The sequence below is a fragment of the Octodon degus genome, unplaced genomic scaffold (genome assembly GCF_000260255.1).
Source record: "Octodon degus isolate 3935 unplaced genomic scaffold, OctDeg1.0 scaffold00037, whole genome shotgun sequence".
Classification (NCBI taxonomy): Eukaryota; Metazoa; Chordata; class Mammalia; order Rodentia; family Octodontidae; genus Octodon; species Octodon degus.
Window position 1 is genome coordinate 9,577,608 of NW_004524613.1, and position 27,420 is coordinate 9,605,027.

Below are 27,420 nucleotides of genomic sequence, written 5' to 3' on the forward strand. Positions count from 1 at the left end.
AGGTGCTTTAGACCACTGAGCCATCTCACCAGCCCCCAGACAAATGTTTTTTTGTATCAGTTGAAATAATTGTGTGATTTCTCTCCATTCTGTTCATGTGGTATATTATATTGATTTTTGTATGTTGAACCATCCTTGCATCCCGCTTGTTTATTGTGGGATTCTTTTAATGTGCGTCTTTTTAATATATTGCTGAATTTAGTTTGCTAGTATTTTGCTGAAGGTTTTTTGTTTGTTTTTCTTTTTTTATCTCTCTGTCTCTGTCTCTGTCTCTCTCTGTCTCTCTCTGTCTTTGTCTCTCTCTGTCTCTGTCTCTCTCTGTTTCTCTGTCTTTCTTTGAGATAGGGTCTTGCTATATAGTTCAGGCTGGCCTCCAGCACAAAGAATTCCTCCTACCACACTCTCCTAAGATCTGGAACTGCAGATATGTGCCACTACACAACCAGGTTTATTCATTGTTCTTTAAGGATATTGATGTGTAGTTTTCTTATAGTGTTTTTTATCTGGCCTTACTATCAAAATATTCTCTTTTTATCTTTTTTTCCACAATCCTGTCTTCACCTATGCTGCTCCATTTGTTGTTGCTATTTTTCTTTGTTTTTATGTGTTGTTGCTGTTTTTGTTTATTTCTTAAAAAAAAAAAGTCAAGTGTGCTTTCTTGCTCTTAACCCCAATCCTCTCCATGTGCTTTTCTTTGAGGCAAAGACCTTAAACTCCCCAAAACTCTTGCTAGACTTCTTGAATTCTATAAGCACACAGAAAAGGCAGTTTTCAATTTCATGTGCATTCAGTTGAATCCAGCTAATAATCGGTTGGTGTCTGAGCCGGCTAGGCCTTGTGTTGGCCAGTGGACTCCCAGGAGTATACAGAGGTCCTGGGGAGCCAAATAAGGTCTCAGAGCAGAGACAGAGCAGCACTGCCTGTGGCCTGGAGTCCCCAGGCACCAGAGAGCAGCAAGCTCAGGGAGTGAGGAGGGATGGCGAGAGCAGGTGACCTTTTCCTGGTGTAGGCAGTGCAGCAGGAGCTCACTGGGTAGCACCAAGATGTAGGGACTGTAAGAACAGTACTGCTGGTCTAGCTCAGAGAGAGAGATTAGCTTCCAAGGACACACAGGAACTCAGAGAGGTCATAACAGTGGGCTGAGCCCAGGATGGCAGCCCATGGCTATGCATTAGGCGCCAGAGCAGGAGTATCAGGTAGCCACTGCTGGTCAGGAGTGGTACCCAGAGGACAAAGGAAGTAGTGTTGGCCTAGTCAGTGGCTCCCTAATCTGTATCAGAATTGCCTGTGGGATGGGTTTAAAATATATATTCCCAGACTCTACTCAGAGACTGCTTCATGCAGGCTGGAGAGAAGCCCAAGGAGCTGTGCTTTATTTCTGTGGATCCCCAGGTGTTTCTGCTGCAGGACACCCCAAGGCTGAGCTTGGGCCTCCCTGGCCCAAAGGGCATATTCTCCTAGGGAGCTCTAAGTCTCAGTTCTGTCCTCATCCCGGCCAGCTTTTGAGTGGAGACTTGGGGAAAGGTGTGTGTACCTCCAGATAAAGCTGCACGTAGAATGGGAAGTGAGACGAGCTGACGTAGCTGGGTTTGTGTCTCGACCATAGCAAACCAAGCTGTGACCATGAACATGTGATGGAGCTTGTTTGAGTCTCTGTGTCCTCCTGAAAGCAATAAGACCAATGCTGCTGCCCACTGGGACTGTTGTGAGGACTGGGTCAGGAGATGTGGGCCAAGGGCTTGGTGACTGTGGAGTGGTGCTGCTGCTGTTTATTCACTTTGTTATTGTCACCAGGGAGGACTGTAACGTCTTTCGCTCACTTCCTGCCTGCTGCGGAGATCTTCTGGGATACCTCTGGTGGGGCTTCCCACATGGGGATCCAGGATACTGAAGCCCCAGGCTGGGCTGAGTGGCAGGCATAGTGGGCATCCCCGGGCTGGGGTGCACCACGGTGGGGTGGTGGGTGCTGGGGTGGGGCTGAGGGGGAACCTGGGCAGAGGCAGCCAGAGCAGCCTCAGTCACCCTCCGTGGCCCTCACCCTTATCCTCTGTCTGCAGTGGGGCTGACCTGCTTGCTGTGAACTCTGATGGGAACATGCCATATGACCTCTGCGAGGATGAGCCCACCCTGGATGTCATCGAGACCTGCATGGCGTACCAGGGTAAGGGCAGGTAGCCCGCCTTAAAGTGGGCTGAGCGTGGCATTGCAAGCGTCAGCTAAATGAATGCAGTGAGTGTCACGTTGGCTGGCTGCGTGCCTCCCTGCCTGGTACTCAGCCCCCATAAATGGGATAGGTCCACATTATTGTCATTATCTGTGTGATTAACAAGATAAGGACATGAAGCGACCCTGGGAAGCGTGCTATGCAGAAGGGAGGTATTGTTCTCATTTCTGTCACCCACACATGCAGGCGGCCTCAGCTGGCCAAGTCTCCTCTTCGTCAGCTGTGACAATTCAATAAACATTCGCCATAAAGATATATCCTCATTTGGGAAAACAGTAAAAAGTCAGGAACATTCTTCAATGCTGCTCTGTGCCAGGCACCAAGCTTCCTGCCAGAGGCCCAGATAAACAAGATTTGGGCTGTTCTCAGCTCAGAATGAGGTTCAGAGAACAAATAAACAGCAGTGAGAGGCTTGCACACCTCTGTATCCCACAGCCATGCCTGTGAAGGAGGCGTCTCAAGTTCAGCCCTCCAGCTGCACCCTGAGGTCGTGTTCTGGCCCATGCCTTGTACCCTCCCCTCAGCCCTCCCCCCAGGATTGCTGTGGTCATTGCCAATTGGTCTCTTAGTCTCCTGGTACCTAAGCTTTCCGCATTTATTTCTGTTGAGTTTCTTAACAAATTGGGGCTGAGCCAGTAAATCTATGGACCCCCTTTCAGAGTATTTTTCAATATAGTTTTAAAATGATAAGAGCCAGCTGTGGTGGTACACACCTGCAACCCCAGCATGTGGGAGCCTGAGGCAGGAGGATCACTGTGGATGAGGCCAGCCTTGGCTACATAGTGAGTTCAAGGTCAGTCTGAACTGCATAGTGAGACCCTGTCATGAACACACGCACACACACACACACACACACACACACACACACACACACACAGAGGAGTATAAAGAAAACCAAACTATATTCAGATAGAGCTATCAAAATAAGGTAACATAAAATGAAAACACCTAGAGATTCTGTTAGTGATAAATTCACAGGCATTGCTAATGCCTCTGTAAGATCTGCTTACATTTCAGAGGTAGGAAACACCGAATTTTATTTAGTGTCAAAATGAACAAGTACTAATACATTGTTTTTCTCCTTTAGAGTTTATAAGGCTTCCCTGAATTTTATCCAAGGGTGCTTGATCTAATGGATCTTTTTATAGAGCATATCACCCTCTCCTTAAATACCATTAGTGGCTGCCAGTAACAGCTATAGTTTGTAGTCAGGGATTCAGGTTATAAAATGTCTTCCTGGGCCCCTCTACCTCAATTTACTCAGCTTTCCCTTTGAAATTAATATATGCAGGGCTGGAGAGATACCTCAGAGGCATAAGCACCTGCCTGACAAGCACAAGGACCTAAGTTCAATCCCTGGCCCCACATGCCATACAGTCTTAGCCCCAGATGTGGGTGTCCACCATATGGCCCCAGAACCTTGTATGGTGGCGCATGCCTGTAATCTCAGCACTTGGGAGGTTGAACCAGGAGAATCTCTGCAAATTTGAGACCAGCCTGGAAACTACGAAAGTGCACACAAGGCCAGCCCAAACTGCATAGTGAGACCCTATCTCAAAAAACAAAACAAAACAAAACAAAATTAATATGTGCATTTATTCAGTAATTTCCACAACAAAAATGCATTCATAACTGTGCCTGGTTCTCCAGCCAAAGGAAATCAAGAGAGACTCTGAGGCTAGCTGACAGACAGGTGGGGAGATTCGAGCCACTTGAGCAACTGGAGGTGGGAAGGCAGCTTCCAGGCAGGAGAGCACAGGCTCATAAATGACCAAGATCAAAGAAAGGCCTACTGGGTGCCCCTCAATCTGTGGATCAATGCATGGTGCTTTTGTTTATGCCTCAGGGACAATGGCCTAGGTCCCCCTTGGCTGGCAGGCTCTGAGAAGCTGGAGCTGCACGTCCTCCGTCTGTTCTCTCTCCTCTTGGGACGTAGGCCTGAGAATGCTGAGCAGTCCTCTCTCTCTCTCACTTTAGGCATCACCCAAGAGAAAATCAATGAGATGCGGGCTGCTCCTGAGCAGCAGATGATCACGGACATCCACTGCATGATTGCGGCAGGCCAGGATCTTGACTGGATAGACGCCCAGGGGGCCACGCTGGTGAGGAGATGGGACAGGCCGGTTGAGCTGGGGGCAAGCACCAAAATGAAGACCAGCTGGGGTTGAAGTGGAACAGGCCTAGGTGGGGGCCAGGCCTACACAGTGAGGGCTTTTTTGTGACCTTAGACCTTCTCCAGATCTCCAGGGCCACCCCTGGAATATGGAAAGTTAGTGGAGTAAGGTTCAATCTTTTGGGGGCCCTGGCCGCTCTCACCTGAGGTTTGGAGTCAGGCCCCCTGAAGGCATGCTTGGCTCTGTTGTGCATATGTTCCATTTCCAAGATCATGCCTGTCTTGGATATTATTTCTCCTTTTCCAATGCTGTCTTCCCTCAGGGACTGGTGCCACCATGCCATCTGGATTTGCAAGGTCCTTTCCCCTGTCTGGTGTTCTTTCTCCCACCCCTATTGCCTTGCCTCAGTATCTCTTCTTGATATTGTCTTAACAGCCTCCCCCCTGAGTTCTTTGACCTCAGAGTCCATCCATCCGTCCATCCGTCCGTCCATCCATCCATCCATCCATCCATCCATCCAGTTGACCTACAGGCATATGAAAATTCCTCTTTTGTACTACATACTTTACTGGATTCCGGAGACAGAACAGTAAAGGGTTCTTCCTTCTCTAATTTTCCTGGTTACCTCCACTCACCTTTGCAACCCAGCATCAGTGATTTGGAGAAACCTCCCTGGCAGTGCCTCCTAAGTTCTAGCACACTGCAATTCAGTATAGGGCAGGATCTGCTTCTACAGCCTCTACCCTGACAACAAGAGCATGGTGAGCTTGGAAATTCACCCCTAGAAGCTGGGAGCTACTTTAGGCTTAGGCTCCTGGCAGGTCAGAGGTCCCAGCGTGTCAAGCTCAGCATACAGGGGATAGCACCTCTATGCTGTTTAACACCCTCAGGACTGACCTTGTGGCCCAGGTACAGACAGTAACAGCTCCCTCTTCCTGACTCCTGAGTTCTGACCTATTTTTTTATGCACATTTCTAATTTCTGCGTCCCTACTTGGATCACCTGTTCAGCCCAGCTTTAAGAATGGGGTCAGGAAACTGGATGTGGTGACATGTATCTGTAATCCCAGCCTTCTGGAAGGCTGAGACAGGAGGATCACTAGGTCAAGCCCTGCCTAGGCACTTTAGCAGCTTAGTAAGGCCCTATTTTTAAAAAATCAGAAAGGGCTGGGAATATATCTCTTGTAAAGGCCTAGGTTCAATCCTTTTTAATATTGCAAAAATTAGGGCCAGTGAAATAGCTCAGTGGACTAAGTGCCTGCTTAGGCAAGTGCAGGGACCAGGGTTCAATCCCAGGTACCACATGCTGCACTGGCCCCACCCCTGGGTGCACTGAGCCAGTGACTGAGTCTGAGTGTGATGGTATAGGTCTGTAATTCCAGTGCTGGGGAGGCTGAAAACAGGAGGATCACTATGAGTCTGAGCTGTATAATGAGACCCTGTAACAAATATATTTAAAAAATAATAATAATAAAAATAAAAGAGAAGGTCAGGGGATGAAACTGAATGTTGCTGGCCTGGGGGGACTCAGCCACTTGGCCTAAGTACATATGTAGATGTCAGGTCTTCCTATAGAGAACATCTGGAGATAAGAGTTTCTCCCTCCCATGCCTGTTGGGAGGGCCAAATGTGTTTGTGCATGAAAGTGTTCAGCAGAGTCTCTAAACAGAATCTGTTAGCAGCTATCATTATTACTGCTCTCATTATCCTACTCTGGGTTTCTTCCCCCAAACCTAACAGAAAGACCCCATGGTTTTCTGGCCAGCTAAGTGATGTTTTTTAAGACTGGCAAGCATCATAAATTTACAAAAAGATAGTAATGTTCTATCTAATTACTACTTTATTTTTATCTAATGGTATAGATAATTTTCTATCTATACTAATTTTCACAAGCTATTGTACCACATCACACCCTAGATTCATTTTTAAAATTTAAAAAAGAAAAGAAAAGTCTTAATTTGCTAGAACCTTGTTGCAAGCGTCCCTCAGATGAGGGAACATTTCCATGTTTCCATGTACTAGGTCACTTCCTGAGGCCATGCCTTCTCTGTCTTCCTGGCTCTGCTGTCTCAGACCTCAAACACTCAGAGGTCTCTGGCTTCTCCCAGCCGTCTCCAGTGGCTGTCTGGACTGTCCCTCTGTCTCTTGTCATGGCTGGGCAGTTTGTGTCTCCACCTCACTACCTTTTCCCATGTTTTCTCATTTTCTTGGCATACCTTGTCATCCAGGAGGGGTCTTGAAGGGTATGAATCACTTACTGAGTGTTCATCCTGTGCCAAATATTTTATGTGTTTTGGCAATCCAAAAAGTGGAACAACTGAAATCTACTAGGTGTTGGCTATGGCTGGTGCTGGGTACAGGACTTGGGACCTTACATGGGGCTTTCAGTTACTGGGTGCATCCGTTTTCTATTGCTACATAACAAAACAACCTCACGATGTAGCATCTTCATAACAAATTGTGTCTCAAATGGGTCCCGTGGGTCAGGGTAGAGGCATTGCTCAGATGGGTGGCTCTAGCTTGGCATCTCCCGTGAGGCTGTGGTGAAGACGTTGACTGGGGCAACAGTCCTGTCTGAAGTCTTGGTCTGAGCTGGAGGGTCCCCTCTGAGGTAACTCCCTTGCGCCTGGCAAGTTAGTGCTGGTGGTTGGCTGAAGGCTTCCATTTCTTGCCTCTTGGGACTTCTCTTTAGGGCTGCTTGAGGGTCTTCACAACATGTTAGCTGCCTCCCTTACACTGGTTTACTCAAGAGAGCACAAGTAGAAGTAGCAATGTAGAAGTAGGGGAGGACTAGCCTTGGAAATCCACTTTCTACTCTTTTGTTTCTTATCAGTCAGTCATTCAGTTTGGTCTATATGTAAGGGGAGAGCATTAAGCTCCACCTTCTAAGAAAAGATGTGTCAAATAATTTGTAGACATCTTTTTAGACTGTCATGTTAGGTATCTGGAACCCCCTTCACTGGGCTCAGCACACAGTAGGGATACCCCAAGGGAGAAGAGCTCACCTCTCTGTCTTTCCTTCTAGGTTGATATTTGAGATTTAGTAATTCTCTGCAGCTTAGCTGGTGTTTCCACTTCAGTCTCTTTCATTCTGCTGGCCCCAAGGATGCTCTGGGATTTGGGCAGGTTGAGGGACATTCTACCTCCAAGAGTAGAGCCAGGCCCCTAGGAAATGCTCACTTCTCCCCTCTGTTCCAGCTGCACATAGCTGGAGCCAATGGATACCTGCGGGCAGCTGAGCTCCTTCTGGACCATGGAGTGCGTGTGGATGTGAAGGACTGGGATGGCTGGGAGCCCCTGCATGCTGCTGCCTTCTGGGGACAGGTAGTTCACACCCATAGGCCTGCAAGAGAGGTTCGCACAGGGTCCAGCTACTGTCACCAAGCCCATGGGCTGGCAGTTGGTTTGAAAGAACATAAAGCCAACTTAAGCAATTGACTATAGCAAGCATGTTTGATGTGAAAAGGCTGAAGGGTTTGAATAAATGTTCTACTAGTTGTGTCTTAAAGGGATTATAATCAGATTTTCCAAGCATTTCTGGCTTGAGAAGTGTCCCATTGTTTTCTGTATATAATTACAGCTCACACAGTCCCCTTTCTAGACACCTGGTAGCTCTAGAGTTGCAGCCAGCTCCTTTTTAGCCCCCTTGGTGAGCCCAAGGCACACTGGAGGTGGCAAGTCCTCGGCATCTTCCAGAATCCCCCCCCATGGCTCTAGGGTTCAAGATACTCCCTAGGAATCAATTTTGGCCCTCTGTCCTTTAATTCACATTCTAAAAGGCCTTGAGGCCAAGTCTAGTGGTTCATACCTATAATCCCACTACTTGGGAAGCTGAGGCAGGAAGAGTATGAATTCAAGGCCAGTCTGGGCTATATAGTAAGGTTCTTGTCTGTAAACAGAACAAAACAACATAATAAGCCTGTTGGGTCTGGGGAGATAGCTTAGCAATAGAGTGTTTGCCAGGCATACATAAGGACCTTGATGAACAAAATGAAACAAGCCCAAAGCTGCTGGGACTTGGGCACTCTGTCTGCCTTCTAGGCTTTCTGAATCCTGGCTGAAGGAATATGATCTTCTTGTGTTTCAGATGCAGATGGCAGAGCTGTTGGTGTCCCATGGGGCTAGTCTCAGTGCAAGGACTTCTATGGATGAGATGCCAATAGGTAGGTTCAGCACCATACATGGTGTATACATGGGTACTCATCAATCTTTTGATAGGTGAAAGGATAAGTAGATCAATATATAGCTGGTAGTGATGGACTGGTATGTAGATAATAGGTTGGTGAATGAATGAATAAATTGATGGATGGTAGATTAGTGGACAGGTGAATAAATGCATGAATGGGTCATGAATGGATGGATGAATGGATGGATGGAATAGGTGAGTAGGTGTAATGATGGATGGATGGATGGATACATACATAAGTGAACTGGTGAGTGCAAGATGTACCTATGAATGGTTGGCTAGGTCAATAGATAAGTGGATAATGAATGAAGAAACTGGGCAGATTGAATGAATGATAGGCTTGTGAGAGTACTCAACCTCTATATAATTTCTTACTTAGGTTACATGGAGGGGGTACCCACTTGTTTCACTTTACACTTTTTTATTTTTAATTTTTGTTAGTACATGATTGCAGTACACAGTGATTACATGCATTGGGAGTTGTACATGTACATAATGTATCCTAATTCTTTTTACTTCCCCTGTCCCTCCCTACCACTTCTGTCCCTCCGTGTCTTGTGCCTGAGAGTTGAGGATTCTCCCAGAGACCTGAAAGAGAAACACAAGTTTCTTGGTCCTAGCAGGGAACCTTGGGCGTTGTGTGGCATGGAATCTGGGTTTCCTATTCTCTTGCTTCTGTAATAATGTGCTTATAGCCAGGATATAACACTGGTGTTTTCCCCCACCCTGTGTGTCTCCAAAGAGTCTTGGAGCTTCTAGTGAGTTGGGATGACAGAGAGCTCCTCTGGTCTGGAGAACCCTTTGGGAAACAGCCCCATGCCCCACCCCCACTACTGACTTCTCTGTCCCTCAGACCTGTGTGAAGAGGAGGAGTTCAAGGTCCTACTGTTGGAGCTCAAACACAAGCATGATGTGATCATGAAGTCACAGCTGAGGCACAAGTCATCCCTGAGCCGGAGGACATCCAGTGCGGGCAGCCGTGGGTGAGTCAGGGGCAGGGCATCCAGTGGTCCCCCTTTCTGTATCTGCTGTGGCACCTGGGCACAGGCCTCCAGCACCCCCTCTGTCTCCTCAGGAAGGTGGTACGTCGAGCCAGCCTGTCGGACAGGACCAACCTGTACAGGAAGGAGTATGAGGGAGAGGCCATTCTGTGGCAGCAGCGAAGTGCAGCCGAGGACCAGCGCACTGCGACCTACAACGGGGACATCAGGGAGACCAGGACAGACCAAGAGAATAAAGATCCAGTGAGTGGCCCCATGTCCTGGCCCAGTGTTAGCCACTGATTTTGGAGGAGGACAGGGTGTGCCCTGGTTTGGCTCCTCATCTGAGAACCTTTGGAGAGAAGCGGCTGGCCCTAGCAGCTGGATCCCCTCTCATAGTGGTAGGCAGTGTTGTTACTGAGGTGGCCTTGGGGCATGTCAGAGTCAGGGCTGGGAGTTTTAGTGGGGGGCCAGGGTGCACCTCATAATTGACAGGGAGAGAGTGACTGCTTATCTCCCCTCAGATGTGGGTTCTAGACTTCCAGAAGAGAGGTTCAGCAGGGCACTTACCCCAAGAACTAAGGGCATTAAAATATTTTCAGGCAATGAAACAAGATGTGAGAATGCTGTTTATCAGAACACATCTAATAGGAAGATATTTTCTGAAACACTGAGTGGGGTACTGGGAGGACCTCTGATGAGCCTGCCCAGCAGTAGCCTACAGTGCTCCTGGGCTTTGAAAAAATTTCCTAAGAGGGTGCATAGTTACTTCCTGTGGCTGCTTTGACGTATTGTGGTGGCTCAGGTGTTCCTTGACTTTTGTAAGCATGAATTCAACCTCTGTTCCCATCTTCATGGGCATTCTTTCTTGCATTGTGTCTGTTTTTTTTTTTTTAATTATAAGAAAACCAATGTATTATTTTCCCCATCCAGTAGGACTATCGAGCCAGCCTATCAGACAGGACCAATATTTAAATATAGAGGAATTTATTTTTATTTATTTATTTATTTTTGCAGAGCCGGGGATTGAACTCAGGCCCTTGCACTTGCCAGGCAAGCGCTTATTCTAAAAGTTTGGTTTTTTGGGGGTTTTTTGGGGTTTTTTTTTTGTGGAACCGGGAATTGAACTCAGGCCCTTCTGCTTGCCAGGGAAGCACTTGTTCTACTGAGCCATCTGCTCGGCCCCCCAGTAGGACCTTATATTAATTTGACTAGTCACATCTGCAGAGAACCTAGTTTCAAATAGTCACATTCAGAGGTTCTAGGTGAACGTGAACTTTGAGGGATCTGATTGAGCTCCATTCCAACCCTTTCAGGTTCATACGCAGGTGCTTTCGGGCTGGGTGGGGAGAAAAAGTTTAGGGCCAGAAAAGAATTGCCGTAGAGAAAAGGGGAGAGGCAGGCTGCACCAGGAGTGCTCTGAAGCCCTGGTTCTCCTACCGCTCAATGAAAAGATGACAATATTTCTAGAGGACACTGCTTAGGTAGGAGGATTAGCTGCCCTGGATGCTCATATGTCTTAGTGGAGCCCTGGTTCCCAGTGGGCATAGGGAGGCCACCCCCAGGCTGTCTCATTTGTAAGAGTGAAGATGCCTATTAAAGGCCTGCCCATAGAGCCAAAGCAGCCTGGCTATGAAGAGGGTACCCACAGAAGCTTTGTGCTTCTATCCTTCAGCTTACAGGGTAGGGAGGAAAAGTTGTAGATGAACACATCATATTTCAGATGCTTAGGTATGCTTTACTTATTCTTTATGATGTAGGTGTATGTTCTGTATGGTATGGTATAGTTTTCTCATTGCTGAGATAAAATACCTGGCACCCAACGTTAAAGAAGGAAGGGTTCACTTCAGCTAATAGTTTGAAGAGGTTTTAGTCCATAGGCTGTTGGCTCCAAGGGAGGGTGGCATGGCAGAGGGGTAGTGCAGAGGAGAAGCAGTCCATGGCAGGGCAGGGAGGAAGCAGCATGCAGCAAGCAGCCCTTTCCTTTTTATTCCACCCAGGCTACAAGCCTTTTGGGTGGTGCCACCCACACCCAGGGTGGGCCTTTTCCTTGTTCATATGCAGAACTATGTGGAAACCAATCAGTGGACTAATTGAGTTATCACACCCTTTAGTCCACATTCACACACACTAGATTCAGCCACCTCGGAAAAGCCCTGCCTATGAGTGGATGAGGAAGGGACACCTAGATATAAGCTAGGACTGTACATAAATCTGAAGTGCATTTACTAATGTGCACAATTAGATGAATTCATGGAATATTGTTTCACCCTAGAAGACTCTCATATTCACTCTCTGTCTCAGTTACTTTTCTCTTATTGCTGGAACAAAGTACCCAACAACCAAAAGTAAGCAAGGAGGTTGTCAGTGGGTTGTAAAGATGAAGGCCAGACCCACCAGGGGATGAATGTCACTGTGGCTGGGCCATACTCAGCCTGAGAGGGATTGGGGGGAAGGGGACAGAACCCACCCAGACCTTGCCCCACACACTCATCCCTGGGGAGAAAAGCTGGTGTCTGTGATTTTTTTTTTTTTCCAGTACTGGGGGTTGAACCCACAGTTTTCAACACTAACCTGTATCCCCTGCTCTTTTTATTTATTTATTTATTTACTTATTTATTTTTACTTTTTGTTTTGAGATAGGGTCTTGCTAGGTCCTTAAATAAGCGAAGCTGAGCTCCTTAACTTGGGCTCCTGCTGTCTCAGCCTCCTTATAGTGCTGAGTGGAATAAGAAGTATGTGCCACCAGGCCCGGCTTGGGATGTATGATCTCTATGCACATTAGATGTGGAGGGGTTGGGTGTGGGGGAATCCTGGGCTAGGGACCCAGAGCCTGAGAACCCCTTTCTGAAAGGGCATGGTTGAATTTTAGTCCCCCCCCCCCCGTTTGCTTTTTGCGGTACCGGGGATTGAACTCAGGACCCTGTGCTTGCCAGTCAAGCGCTTATTCTCTTGAGCTATCTCCTGGGCCCCTGGTGAGTTTTACTCAATAAAGTTTTCTTTGATGACTCAAAAAAAAAAAAAAAAAGTAAGCAAGGAAAGGTTTATTTAGCTCACAGTTAGTAGAAGTTTCAGTTCATACTCAGCTGGCTCCAAGACAGAGTGGCACATGGCAGAATGCGGCCATTCATGGTGGCAGAAAACAGCAAAGAACAAAGGGAGGAGCAGGGGCTGCTGCAGCTAGCAAGCCTCTCTCCCGTCCTTATATTGTATTCAGGCTCTCTGCCCCAGGCTGGATGTAGCACTCACACCCATAATCCCAGCATTGGATCATGACTTAATTACACACTCTAGAAGCCTGCCTCAATGACTGCATGAGGCTTTGGGGGGACAACTAGACACAAACCACAGCACTCTCCAAGTTACCCCTGAAGATTAGTTTTGTGTACGCACATGTGTGCATGCGAACACGTGAGAGCAGGAGGATGTCTTTGTGTCTGGCTTATTTTATGTCTGTGAGACTCACCCACGTAGTGGCATATAGCAGTAGTTGATGCCTTTTCACTGCTCTCTGGAGTTCTGTTGTTTGATGATAATCAACCCTTCATAACTGTGAGTTCACTTCTGCAGATTCAACCAATTTCAGAGTGAACGTATTTTTAAAAAATTGTATCTAGGGCCGGCCAGATAGCTCAGCGGATTAAAGTGCCTGCTTAGGCAGATGAAGGTGCTGGGGGGGGCAGATTGCTCCCCTGTGGTACCAGCCCCACCCCCAGGGTGTGCTGAGATGGCAATTGAGACTGGGCATGGTGGCGTACGCCTGTAATCCCAGAACTTGGGAGGCTGAAAACAGGAGAATCACTATGAGTCCGATCTATGTAGTGAGACCCTGTACATCCTGTCCTAAATTTGAAAAAAAACAATTGTGTCTATAATGAACATGGAGACTTTTTGCTTGTCAGTATCCCCTAAACAATATAGCCTAGTATTTCCATAGCATTTATATTGTATTAGGTATTATAAATAAATTCGAGATGATTTAAAGTAGAGGAGAGGAAGTGCATATAGGTTACTTGCTAATATTATGACATTTAAATGAGACACTTACGCATCATAGGAGTCCTGGAACCCATTCCTTGTGGATACTGAGAGGCAACAGAATTACAGTTTACCTAGCTGTTCTCCTATTGGTGGACATGTAGATTATTTCTAGTTTGTAGCTATTATGAATAAAGCTGCCACCGTGTGCATTTTTGAGGGAAATTCAGTGTGGAGTAGGCATCTTTAGCTTTAGTAGATGTCACCAAGCGTTTTCCAAAGTGATTGTACCTAGAGCCAGGCCTTTTGGTGCACAACTCTAATCCCAGCACTCTGGAGGCTGAGGCAGGAGGATCACTGAATTTGTGGCCAGTTTGGACTACATAGTGAGTTTAAGGCCAGCCTGGAATACAGGGGAGAGCCTGTCTTAAAAAACAAAAACGAGGGTTGCTGAGATAGCTCAATGGACTAAGTACCTGCTTAGGCAAGCACAGGGATGGAGGTTTAATCCTCAGCAACACATGCCATACCGGCCCCACCCCTGGGTACAACTGAGCCAGCTACCAAGACCAGGCGTGGTGGCGCACACCTGTATTCCCAGTGCTGGGGAGGCTGAAAATAGTCTAAGCTGCATAGTGAGACCCTGTACCAAATACAAAAAAAGAAATAAACAAATAAATATAAACAAAATGGGTGTACCTATCTATTTTCCCATCAGCAGTGTAAGAATGTTTTTTGCCACTCTTGGTATAATCAGTCCCTTTCGCTTGAGCCATCTTTGTAGGGTTGCTGTTTAAACTTCCGTTCCCCTGAGGGTGTGTGCCGTGGAGCTCCTTTTTGTGCACTTATGGCCCCTTGAATTATCTTCTTTTATGAAATAGCATTTGGTCCTTTTTTATTGATTAATCTTTGCCTTCCTGATCTTTAACTGACTGAGATACTTCAAGAGATCCTTCTATGAGCAGTTGATCCCCTCATGTTTGCTTGCTTTGTCTCCCTGTGTGCGTTCAGGTCCCACAGGCCCCAGGACGCCCCAAAAGTGCTCATCCATGTGGAGTCCCAGAAATCGCTAAGTGTACAGGGACGCCCTTAGCTAGACCTGGTTTTCTTTTCATTCTAGTTAATTTCTAGGGCTTCCTCATCAGTGTTTAGTGCTAGGTGATGCCAAAGATGGTCATTTTTCCCTGTGAGGCTGAGTTTTTAAGGCCTGGGGAAGAGATAGGTTACAGACGACATTACAAGGGCAGACTGCATCTGCTTCCTAGGGCAACTTTCAGGGCCACGCAGGTCCCCACCCTAGCCCTGGAGGAAACAAGATCACAGGACACAGGCACAGAGTTCAAACTACGTTCCTTTTTCATCCTACCCCTTTCTAGGCTTTAGGTGTTAGCAAGTGTGATCTCTAAGCGTGGCCCTGGGGCCAACTGCCTTCGGATCACTTGAGAACTTGCTAGAAGTACATATTCTCAGGTTCTGCCCCGGATGTACCAAATCAGAAGCACCGGGCCAGCACCCAGAATTCTGTTAACCAACCTTGTAGATACAGACAGTGATGCACGTGATGATACGAGAGCCACTGATCTAAGGGAGAATTTGTTCAGCTTGCCTCCCACATCACCCCTGCCACGGGGTGTCCTGGAAGCCCCTGGGGCTGGCCTTGCTTCAAGCTTTGACAGAGCTAACTTCCTGGTCCTGGTCACAAAAGCCATAGGACAGCCCTAGGCTCCTCAAACATGGGTCACAAATTTAATTGTGCCATGAAATCAGCTGGGGAATTATCTTTCTATCTTTCTTTTTTCTTTCTTTCCTTCATCTAGGCCATGGCTTAAATAGTCTAAATAATGAATCTTAGAACTGAAGCATTATGTATATGGCTTAAATTTTTAAATTAGGTTTGATGATATTGAGCAGTTTGAATTTGGTAGAAAATTGGAAGTGGAAAGTACAGATGGTTCTCATGTACCTCTTCCTACACTCCTCCTCCCAGGCTCCCCTTTTATTAATATCCTGTATTTGCACAGTACCTGTACTATTACTGATAAGCTAATGGCACATTATTGTTAACTAAAATCTAGAGTTTACATGACAGATCATTCTATCATGTAAACTTCAGGCCTGGGGAAGAGATAAGTAACAGAGCTGACATTGCCAGAGCAGACGGTCCTTATCCTAGGACAACTCTCAGGACCCAGGCCCGCACAGATCCCAGCCCCAGCCCTGGAGGAAACAAGATCACAGGACACAGCCACAGAGTTCAAAAACATGTTTTTCATGCTACCCTTCCTAGGCTTTAGGTGTTGGCAAGCATGTGGTAGTCTCTAAGGGAGGGTTTCTCCCAGTGCGGCCCTGGGGCTAGCTGCATCAGGATCACCTGGGCACTTGTTAGAAGTTAACTTCCTGATTAACTTTTTTGGTTTGCTTTTCATTCTAGTTAATTTCTAGGGCTTCCCCATCCAACCCCACAAGTTTTGACCACAGCCTGCCATCACATATCCCCCATGATGGTGTCATGCAGAATATTCTCACTGCCCTAAAATCCCTGGTGCTCCTTCTCACTCTCCCTGAGCTTGGAAATCACTGGCTTCCTACTGCCTCCATAGTTTTGTCTTTTCCACCATGTGCAGTTGGGACCATATAAACTTTCAAAATATGCATCAATGTGATAGGCGAAAGCTTTTGTTTTGATTTTTATTTCTGAATCAATATTATTAGAGAGGTTCAATTTTTTTTCTCCAATGTATACACTTTGCAGTGAGCTGGTAATTAGTTATTTGTTTTTTCTGTTGGGTAGTTAAGCTTCTTAGGGTTTGTTTGTTTGTTTGTTTGTTTTGTGGTTCTGGTGATTGAACTCAGGACCTTGTTCTTGCCAGGCAAGCACTTATTCTACTGAGCTATCTCCCCGGAGTTAAGCTTATTAAAACTGATCTTTAAGAGCTTTTTTGTGTCTAGGAAATTAACTCCTTGAGATCATATATATTGCAAATGTTTTTTTCCCAGTTTTTAAAAAGTGTGTCTTGCTATGCTTTGCATCTTTGTCATTGTCAAATGTACCTTTCTTGTGTTTTATAGTTGCTAGGCAGCAGTTACTTTAAAGCGCTTGTGGTCCAAGGATTCTTGTGTGTAGAGGATCCCTGGGTGAGACTCATTTTCACATTAAGAGGAGATACACTGCGAACAGAGAGGAAGGTTTATCAAGTATTTATAAGTGACTACAAACCTGAGTAAAACTGAGCAATTTCTTGGCTTGTATAAATGGAAAAGTCTGAGCCCAGATGGATCTAGGGGGCCTAAATACATCATGGAGTCAGCTTCTGTCTCTAGTCTTTCTTGATGTCAGCTTCTCTGCCAAGCAGAGAAAGCACCTTTCCACTGTGTCCCTTTAGTCCGAGTTGACACCATTCTTCCCTCCTGCAGGTCCCACAGAAATCTCACCTTCCCAGTTGTTCTAGCAGAAGTTCTAGGTTGAATTTCACTGATTCCAGTTAAGAACTCATTCCTGGACCAATCCCTGTAATAAAATACATTGATTATCCAGGTCTGGAGTCCTGGTCTGGATCCTCCAGCCCCAGGAGCAAGGACAGGGACTCACCAGGTCTACTAGAACACAAAGATTGGTGGTGCCCCAGAGGAACATGGGTCTTACCCATGCCCCTGGTAGGGGAAATGGATGGAGGATGGGTCTACTCCTGCTCTGGTCAGAGATGCAGGTGGGTGCAGGTCCTCAAGTCAGTTGCTGATGTTGTCCTTCTTGCCCTCAGAACCCCCGACTGGAGAAGCCCGTGCTGCTCTCAGAGTTTTCTACCAAGATCTCTCGGGGTGAACTGGATGGGCCCATTGAGAATGGCCTCCGGGCTCCCGTCAGCGCCTACCAGTATGCACTGTCCAATGGGGATGTCTGGAAGGTGCACGAGGTGCCTGACTACAGCATGGCCTACAGCAGCCCTGTCATGGCTGATGCCACCCCACCATGGAGCGGCTTTAAGGAGCAGAGCCCCCAGACGCTTCTGGAGCTGAAACGGCAGCGGGCAGCAGCCAAGCTGCTCAGCCACCCCTTCCTGAGCACCCACCTGGGCAGCAGCATGGCCAGGTCAGGGGAGAGCAGCAGTGAAGGCAAGGCACCCTTGATTGGAGGCAGAACTTCGCCCTACAGCAGCAATGGCACCTCCGTGTATTACACGGTCACCAGTGGGGATCCCCCACTCTTAAAGTTCAAGGCCCCCATAGAGGAGATGGAGGAGAAGGTCCATGGCTGCTGCCGCATCTCCTAGTCTCCTCACATAGAGGAGAGAGATGCCTCAGGGAGGGGTCCCTGGAATCTGGGCCAGTCCAATAGCTCTGGCTGGGGAGGCATCCGAGGGCAGCTGGGGAGAGGTGGCCTCTGCTTTCCAGAGGAACGCTGACCTCACCTCGCACCCAGCTGCCCACAGCAGCCCCACTCCCCTTGGTTCTGCTTCCTGCTGCATTGTCTGCCATCAGAAACCTAGTGGCCCGCACTCATTCTGCTGTTCGATTTGGGGAGGGCAGGCTTAGGATTCCAGTTCTATTCTGGTAAAGGCTTCTCGGGACCAGTCTCTCTTTCTCTCTCTCTCATTGCACACATGTAGGGATGATACACCTGGGCTCATGGGAAGCAGTTAGGACTAAAATGTGTGGGCTGTTTCCAAAGGGATTGAGGTAAAATCTCAGCACCACTGCCATGTGGCTCCAACAGGGGAGGGCCTGGCCCAGTTGAGACCTACGTACCTTCTTAGGGTCATTCCAGGCCTTGAAGCACCATCCACACCTAGCAAAGACAGGCAATCCTCTCTGTTTTTGTAAGAGCCAGCAATCTGTGTGAGTTAGATGTGACATGCACAGGCCCTGCAGCTCTGCTGAGTTATGCTTTCCCATCTCACATCAGGAGGCAGGAGCTGTACAAACCACTCAGGGGCTAGAAAACATAGAGGTAAGAAAGGGGTGCAGCAAAGAACTGTCTTTCCAAAATTTCATTTGGTAAAACCATTCTTTTAGCTTGTAAAGTCCAAGTGGGAGGAAACTAAATTTGCCTTCTCTGATGGTGTCTCATCAGGTTCCACTGGGGGGAAAAAAAAAGTCCAGTGAAGAGCTTCTGCTGGAGGCCTTTTCCCAGGAGAGGAGGGAGTTCACTTTTGAGAACAGCTCTGGTTAGCAGTGACACAGCCCAATGTCCTGGCCAGTCTTGACAAGATGCAGGCTGTTTTAGTCCAGCCTGTCTCAGCCAGCCTTCCTCAGACTGAGCCATCCTGGTGAGCAGCTGGGGCCACCGGTGCCCCACCCCTCTCACCTCCCCCATGTCTTGTCAGTTGTGTGCAGAGTGAATGCTCAGAATCCCTAGCTCAGCTCTGCCTTTCCTGAAATACTTGTGGAGACAAGCTTGCCAGTTGGCCCCCATGAGTTCCTGTCTGGCCCCAGGGCTCCCAGCCTGCTTCTGCTGGGGTTATGACACCTCAAGGCTACAAACCCAGAGTGCCCATACCCAGCACCCTATACTGAATCGAGGAGATCAGTGGCAGGACTGGAAGTAGTTATCACCACAGCCCTCCATGTCTGTAGCCTCCCCAGTCTCCCTAATGCTGGGGAAGGTGGGCTCCTTCCTCCTCATGGTTATATTATATCATGCGTTCCTTTGAAATTGTCCGTGCAGTGGGCACTGTCCACAGGCTCAGCCAAGATCTTCAGTGTAACTATAAGCTGCAGGTTTGTTCCCTGCTCTGTGCGCCTTTAATTTGTTCTAAAACTACCTCCTTAGAGTTCTGAAGGGCCCCTTTGGTCCAGATTCTGAGGTGGGGAACAGATCTGGGTGCCCTTTAACCTGTATCTTTCTGAGCCTATGAGAAATTTGCCCTGAATGGCACCTAGACTAGGGCAGGCTGAGTTAGAGCAGTCCCACTTGTGCCACAGCCATAGTAATAGGGTCTGCTGTTTGTCAGCCTTGGTCCCTCACTGTGGCCTTCTGTGTCCCCCATATTCCAGCAGGACTTCAATGGGCCTGGCTGATGCTTTAGCAGGAGTAGGGCAGCTGGGCCAAAGGATACCCATGGTGGATGCTAAGGTTACAGAAGGTCTCCCAGCACCAGGCCATGCTCACCCCAAGTCCAGGGTAGGTACAGTGGAGAGACAGCTCAGGAGACTGAAGACAGGTGTACATGCTATCTGCTACATCCCTGAGGGTGGAGTGGGTGCTCCATCATCTCACGGGTGAAGCATCAGATGCTCCAAAACACACATAGGTTTAAAAAGTCTTCAGTCCTGACTGGTGCTGAAATGCCCCTGGAACTGACTTTGGCTACAAGGCGGAAAGTGCCAGGGGCAGTCACATATTCTCAAGAGACAGTGGACCCTGAGTCAAAGGACCAGAAACATGGCAGGCCTCCAGGCCACGCCTCCCTTCCCTCTTCTTGGCTCCAGGCCTTTACTCTCCACCTAGAGAGTTGGGAGTCTCAGCTGATCTCCTCCCTTACCCTGGAAGTGGCCTCTGACAGAGGTGACTTCCAGGCTTTTTTAGCTCATGTTTTCTATTAGGTATAAATGTTCCCTGGTAGGGTTTCAGGGCCCTTGGGGAGCCTTCCCTGGGTACTGAAGGATAAGTTGGGGAACCTCCAATGAATGAGCCAGAATCGTCTGTTTATTTACTGATAACTTACTGAGTAGCTGTGACAAACCAAGCACTATGCTAGGTTCTACAGATAGAGGAGCCAGTGAGGACTGCTTTTTCCAGTTTTCATCTCTTGAGGACCATGGGCAGCAGCAGCCCTGCCTAGTTCACCTGAGCAGAGCACTTTTTCAGTTTGTGGAACCCTTAAAGTATGAAACCCTTTATCTTGGAAACACTTCCATGACCACCCAAGGATAACATTTTCCATGAAATGCAGATGCTTAATCTTGGGTTCCAGGCAAACACCATCCCAGGTCCCTCTGGAACCTTCAGAGATAGGGCAGTATCTTTGGGGGACAGTACAATAGCAGTCTGTGGTCAGTGTGTAGAAGAACAAGAAGTTTGTTAGCCATTTGTTGCCAAATGCATCTTTAGTTCTTAAAATTGTTGTATTTTGCTCATTTAAGACACACTCCTCCCCCCAATGGACTCCACATGCATCAGGGGAACCTCTGGGAGAGAGCAGCTACTCTTTCTAACAGTAAGCCTTTCCCTATAAACCAACCTCTCTCTGGTAGGTGTGGATCAAGGAGCTGGGAGAAGCCTGGGAAGGTCGACCAGATGCCCAGCTCCTGCTGCAGCCTAGCCTGGTGGCAATTCCCAGTAGATTGATGGAGGCCACTTCTGAAGCAGAGGCCATAATGCTCAGTGTGGAATCTGGTCTTGTTCCCATCTTATGCCTCAAACAATTGGAAATTGGTGGCTGTCATCAGATTGTGAGTTTCTGGCCAGTAGCTCAAAAAATCTAAATGAACTCTGCCGAGGTCAACCGAAAATTTCAGAATATAATTCTCCATTAGAGATGCAACATCAATAAAGTTGCGCTGTTTGATCGATTTCAATGGATCTACTTCCAAGAGGCTTTGACAAGTTAATCAGAGTGTGGCCCCCATCTTGGTCCACCAGTCTGCTAGCTTTGTAATAACAGGACACTGCTGGATCTTGATGTCAGACACATCACAATAGAATGATCCTGAGCTTTCTCTCCCAGTTGCTCTCCCAGAGCAAACCATGAGGATACTTTGCAGGAAGGGGCTCCTTACAAGATGCCCAGAAGCACTGTATGCAATCCCTGTTATTTGTAGCTTTCCCTCCCCCAGCAGAGACAAGCAAAGGATCACATGGTCAGTAGATAGCTCTGCAGAAGTATCTCCCTTTGCTAGAAGCTATAGGCCTCTCCTCTCCAGAAGTCTCTTTTTGGTCAAAGGGGTTCTTCCCATGGGCATCGCAAGTGCCACCATGCGGGGCCTGGCTCTGCACACCTAGGAGAGTCTGCAGACCCCCAGCCTCCCGCAATAATTCACCAGACCAGAAGCCACTGATGTACAGAGAACACTTCAGAAAAATGTATTTTATGTGAAAAAAAAAGTTAAAACTCTGTATACTGTATCAGCAGCTTTGTGTAAAAATGGCAATCAAGAGAGTCTAATATATTTAAAACTTTTTTTAAAAAAAATCCTCATGGATCTTTGATATTGTATTGAGGTAACTTCCAGGTAGCCCCTTGCCATGCGGCAGCGGTGGGCCTCATGTCCAAGATAGGCTTTGGCCACGTCCCAAAGGGGCACATGCCCCTGGAGTCGCTTCCAGCTGCCAAGGCCTGTGATGGAATTCGCTGTTAAGAGTTTTTAATTAAAATTATTAAATTCCTTTTAATAACACCTGCCAGTGTGACTGTGTTTATTGCTGTGAGCTCAGTTGAACTGGGATAATGTGAATTTGCAAAAGGGTGGTAATTGGGGGGGGGGAGCGTGGTGCTCAGGATGGAGGGTGGGGCCTTGCCTTCACTATAGTGGGTTCTCCCAGGCAGCCACTGGAGTAGAGGGAGCTCTGGAGGCTCAGACATGTGGCTGATGTCTCTCTAGATTGGAGGATGGTTAAAATCATGATATAAGATTGGGACAAATAAGAGTTAGATGGAGTGAACTTCATCCTGTCAGATATTCCTTTTGAAACTATGTAAAGCCCACCCATAGCATATCAAGGTGTGATCAAAATACACTACAACTTTAAATTTTAAATATGATGACAGTAAAAGACACATTGCTATCACCGCCCCTCAAGATACTCCCCCTCACTTCAGACACACATTCCATAATTCTCACTACTTTCTGAAGCATTCTGGAAGTCTCTTTCATGAGTGTGTTTACAAGGTATGATCAAAATCTGGTGAATGCTGCTGTGGAGTCCCACAAAATAGAAGGACAGGCTTATGAAAATATTCTGGTGTGCTCTCATCCATCTTGTTCTCTGGATCTGGCACCATGTAACATCTGGCTTTTCCTCAAAGTCAAAATGCTCATGAAAGATAAATGTTTTGAATGGATTCGGGACAGCCACAAGGGCAACTAAATACATGAAAGAGAACACAAGAACTGCTTCAGAAAGTGGCAGGTACAGTGCAATAAATGTGTTCAAAACAAGAGGGAACATTTGAGCGGGATTACTGTCAGTGTGTCTTATTATAATAAGTTTTTTACAAATTTACATATTTACTATATTTTTATCACACCTCATGTATGTAACAAGGGGACCCTCTCCTCTGTTCCATTCTTGAAGTGCACTGGTTGGTCCTGTGCCTTGTCTTCCTCATTTAGCTTATGGTGGGAAAATGTCATACCTCACCATATACAACACTACCACATAGGATCATTCTCACTTTTTACCTTGGGTAAAGAGCCATAGACAAGCATTGTGGTTGTGCAAACACAGACCACAGATTTGTTCTCTTCCCATGTGGAAGTTTGTTGGCATCTTTGAAAGAGGATGCAAACTCTTGGATGCTGGATGCCAAACTAGGGACACACAGAAGGCCCCACACTTGAGTCCGAAGAACTTCACAAACAAGCCAGGGAAGGGGACAAAATGGGAAGAGGAGAGGCGTCTTAGCAGTAGGATGTATTCATTCCCTTAAAAATGAAGTTTTCTGGCTGCTACGTAATGGTGACACACACATTTAGGAAGTGCTTTACAGTTGTACATAGGCCCTCTTGTTGACACAAAGAAAATGAAGCATGTAGATTTACCGCTAGATTTAGCATTGTGAAAGGGGTTTTAGTTGAGCAGAAGGGATATTATCCTGATGAGAGAGAATTCAAGGAAGAACTAGAGGAAAACTGGAGACAACAAATATAAACTACTGGTTTAAAGTTTTAGTTGCAAAAGTGAACAGGATATGTGGTGGTAGCTTTCGAGGGCTGGAGGGATAAGAGGGTTATTTTAATAGCATGCTCGTAGCTATTAGAAATGAATCAATTAAGAAAGAAAGTTTGAGGCCGGCAAGATAGTTCAGTGGACTAAAGTGCCTGTTTAGGCAAGTACAGGGAGTGTGGTTCGATCCCTGGAACCACATGCCACACCTGCCCTGCCCCCAGGGCTGGCTGAGCAGGCCAGTGTCTGGGAGGGCATAGTGGCATATACCTGTAACCCCAGCGCTGGGGATGCTGAAAGCAGGAGGATCTCCATGAGTCTGAGCTGCATAGTGAGACCCTGTAACAACCAAGTACAGAAAGAAAGAAGGAAAGAAAGAGAAAAAAAAGAAAGAAAGAAAAAGTAAGTTGGGGAACCAGAAGAAAGGAAAGAATTTCTGGAGAGATACAGGTTTGTAGTCATTAGGTGATGTGGATACGTTTTTGGCATGTAAGATGCAGATAAATTGGAAATCAGACATGGCTGAGATCTTGAGTTAGCTGCAAGGGTTACTTTTGGGCTGCTGTCTCATTCAGGGTCCTCCGAAGAAGTTCCCTTTTCGGTGTCTAAGCTGTTACCAATCAGCTGAGAGCTCTTGCTCCACTTGTGTAGAAATTGTGAATTGGCAAAATGTAGCTCTTTTCGTATTAACAGCCCTGGACTTTGAAGGCCAGCCACTATGAACTCTTTTGGGGTCAGTGGTCCTTTTGGTACTTGGAGCCAGCAGCTGCCAGCAGGCCTCAGGAACCCTTCGGGTTATCAAATATGTCAGCTCCAGACAACTCTCTATTACTCACTCTCATTCTCTGGCTCCTAGCGGCCTTCGGTGTTACCGGCCCCAGCAGCTGGCTGCTTTCCTAACCAGCATTCTTTGATGGAATCACAAATCATAACAAACAAAAAAATCATGCCATTTGGAAGAGGCTTTAATAGGACTTCATGCTGTAGGTTAAGCGCATGCATTAAACCTGCAAAGGGTATGGGGAGGTTCCTAGCATAGAACAAAAGGTGGGCTGATGCACGCACGGTGTCAATCTTTCTGCTTGGTCATGGGTAGGAGAGGGGTTTTCTGTGGACCTAACTGAGGAGGACGCCAGGGCGGAGTCATCTGGGATAGGGCACAACTGCAGGAGGCTGCAGCCGAAGCAAATCTCTCCTAGAGTAGCAGTGATGGCGCCAGAAAAACGATGAATGAGAGAAGAGAAAGAGAAGCGTCTAATTTAAGTGACCATCGTGATAGTATTTTTTTTTTTTAAAGAACGAACGATTGCCTGTAGGGGATAAAAATAACATAGTTGGCTACATTCACGCTCTCAGGGCTCAGGAAAAGCACGGTCAATGTGCCCACGAGCAAGAGCCAGTGGGTCAGCTCTGTCTGGATCTGACTGGGCCGGGCCTCCCAGGGCGGTGCTGTGGGGCAGCCGGCAGAGGGCGCACGGGAATGGCCGGGGTCGCCCCGCAGGCTCCACTGTTTTCTCTAGCCTGACTGCGCAGAGCTGTTCGCAGCAGATCTGGAGCAGTAATGGCTAACGCAGGCACAAAAAAGGCAACGTTAAGATCCGCGGAGCAAACCAGAGTAGCAAGGACCTTGGGATCCCTAGCCAATTCTGTGCCCTGAGTCCGGGCAGCCAATAGCAATCAGGGGGCGTGGCCGGAGGGGGCCGTTCCACCACCTGGCTCCACCATTGGAAGGAAGGCAGCCAATGGGAGAACCGAAGGAGAGTGGTGTGGCCAATGGCGCGGGCCGGTTTGATTCAAAGGTTCGTATAAAGTGGCCGGCAAAGGGATCCGGCCAGAGGTAGGTTGGGATCACTCCCACGATGGCTCTGCGGCCTGAGGTCCTGGACGAGCTGCCCGCCTTTTGTCTATCGCCGTGCGGGCCGCCCAATCCCGCCGAGCTGTTCAGCGAGGAGCGGCGCCTGGCTCTCGAGGAACTGGTGGCGGGCGGCCCCGAGGCTTTCACGGCTTTCCTGCGGCGCGAACGCCTGGGTCGCTTTCTGAACCCCGACGAGGTGTGCGCGGTGCTAAACTCTGCCCAGCGGCCCAGAGAGGAGGGCGCGGCGGCGGCAGCGGCCGAGGAGTCCTTCGGTTCGTCACACGACTGCTCGTCCGGCACCTATTTCCCTGAGCAGTCCGACCTGGAGCCGCCGCTCCTGGAGCTCGGCTGGCCTGCCTTCTACCAGGGCGCCTATCGCGGCGCCACGCGCGTCGAGGCGCACTTCCAGCCCCGCAGCGCCGGTGCCGGCGGCCCTTACGGCTGCAAGGACGCGCTGCGCCAGCAGCTCCGCTCGGCTCGAGAGGTGAGCAGCTTCGCCGGCCTCTGGGGTCCGCCTCGGCGCGGGATCGAACCAGAGACCCTCTTCACGCGTGAGATTGAGGGCTACCGGGAGGCGGGCAGGGCCCACAACCTCCTTCCTGGGTACCGAGGCCCCCCCACTCGCCCCATTCTGCTGGTCTCCCTAGGATCCCAGATCCCCTCGGTCGTTCGAGCAGTTTCTGTCCCCCCAAGGGTGTGAACTGTGCCTTAGTTCCAACTCCTGATATTCCTATCCCTGGAGGAGGGACCAGAAGTACTGTAGTTAGCAATATCAGTTAAAACCAAGCTGGGTGGCAGAATTATCCCAGGCCTCTGCCAATATGCGATCCCACTTTCAGCAGCTTCTTGGACACAAAAGAGCGTCTGATCTAGGGAAAAATTCCTCAAAGACTATTGTGTGCTGGGAATCAGTTATTGCTGATTTACTCTACTTCGTGTTTAATATTGTAGAAAGTAGATCAACACAGGAGTGGCAAAGTGACAACCCTGTCTAAAGCTTTGCCTACTGCCAGACGCTAAAGGGAAAGTTCTCCTTGGGGGAGAGGAAGCATAAGCTGGGGCTGTTACAGGTAACAGTGACTTCCCTAGATGCAGACACCCCTGCATTGGATGGGGCTCTATTTACAGTGGATTTTGTCCTGCTGTCTTAGTGTAGCATAGTAGAGGTACAACAGGAGGTCTTGCCCAACTGCCAGCAGGGTGCTGGGCATCAGGGAGTAGGTGTGGCAACAGTTTCTTTAGTCTGAAGCCAAGGTCTGTGCATTTGCTGACTGGCAGTGCTCAGCTTCCTAGCCCTCCGGCTATGGCAGGGACATGGCAAGCAAAGCTCTGAAGCTGCACATGTTTCACTTACAGGTTCATAAAGTTAAAAAAGATGGAAAAAGACCAGTTGCTGGTGTAGGTTTGAGTTCCCCAAGCTTTCCTCCAGGAGGCAAACTTGAGCCCTTGCAACTTGTGAGAAGTAAGAATAGGTCTCCATAAAAGGCAGAGACATTGCTGGGTGTGGTGGCGGAGGCTTGTGGTTCCAGTAGTCCCAGCACTCAGGAGGCAGAGGCAAGAGAATACTTGGGAGTTTGAGACCAACCTGGGTTGCAAAGTAAGCCCAAGGCCAGTCTGAACTGTAGCGAGATCCTGTCTTAAAAAGACAAAAAAAAAAAAAAAAAAAAAAAAAAAAAAAGAGAGAGAGAGAGAGAGAGAGAGAGAGAGAGAGATGGATTGCCCTACTCCAAATTTTAATGTTCGTGATGAGTCACTGGAGCTAGAGGCCAGGTGGAAAAACTAAACTGCTAGCTTTAGGAGGGTAAAGGCTGGACTCACTTTTCCTTTCTTCTGTCCCACAGGCACTTTGTGATATGTTCCTTTCTGGATAGAATGCTTATGCTGTTCTGTGCTCTCATCTTGTTAACATACTTTTCTCTCCCAGAGTCTACATTAGAACAGTGAGCAGTTTTAACTGAGAGAAGTAGTATATTACCTTTAAGTCCAATGTCCAATGCATATTTTGTGTGTATCTAACACATGCCAAGTTCTTTGTTTATTCAGGACCCTTGTGTATCACTACCAAAGATGGGGCCACAGGGAAGGTGTGATCCTTGTCTGTGCTTCAGAGTGGACACTTTGCTGGTGGGAAGGCATGACAAGGTTGCTATTGACAGTGAAGAAAGCTGAAAGAAAGTCTCAGGAGTGGTGGTGGCCTTGGAGCTGGATCCAGAGGATGAATGGAGCTTGCCTAGTGGGTAGGGGCCAGGTTTGGCATGTTT

General features: G+C 47.9%; 2 protein-coding genes across 2 annotated transcripts in view; both read left to right on the forward strand.

Annotated features, from left to right (window-relative positions):
- Ppp1r16b (protein phosphatase 1 regulatory subunit 16B) overlaps nt 1–21,778 on the forward strand; it is a 112,698-nt gene extending 90,920 nt beyond the window's left edge. The window contains exons 5-11 of the mRNA XM_023714961.1: nt 2,000–2,161; nt 4,202–4,326; nt 7,536–7,661; nt 8,425–8,500; nt 9,377–9,506; nt 9,599–9,767; nt 17,240–21,778. Of these exons, the coding sequence (XP_023570729.1) occupies nt 2,000–2,161; nt 4,202–4,326; nt 7,536–7,661; nt 8,425–8,500; nt 9,377–9,506; nt 9,599–9,767; nt 17,240–17,749 (1,298 nt within the window). The 3' untranslated portion in view covers nt 17,750–21,778. The remainder of the gene's footprint in view (nt 1–1,999; nt 2,162–4,201; nt 4,327–7,535; nt 7,662–8,424; nt 8,501–9,376; nt 9,507–9,598; nt 9,768–17,239) is intronic.
- Nucleotides 21,779–25,140: 3,362 nt separating this feature from the next.
- Fam83d (family with sequence similarity 83 member D) overlaps nt 25,141–27,420 on the forward strand; it is a 25,480-nt gene continuing 23,200 nt past the window's right edge. The window contains exon 1 of the mRNA XM_004630904.2: nt 25,141–25,643. Coding sequence (XP_004630961.1) covers nt 25,164–25,643 — 480 coding nt within the window. The 5' untranslated portion in view covers nt 25,141–25,163. The remainder of the gene's footprint in view (nt 25,644–27,420) is intronic.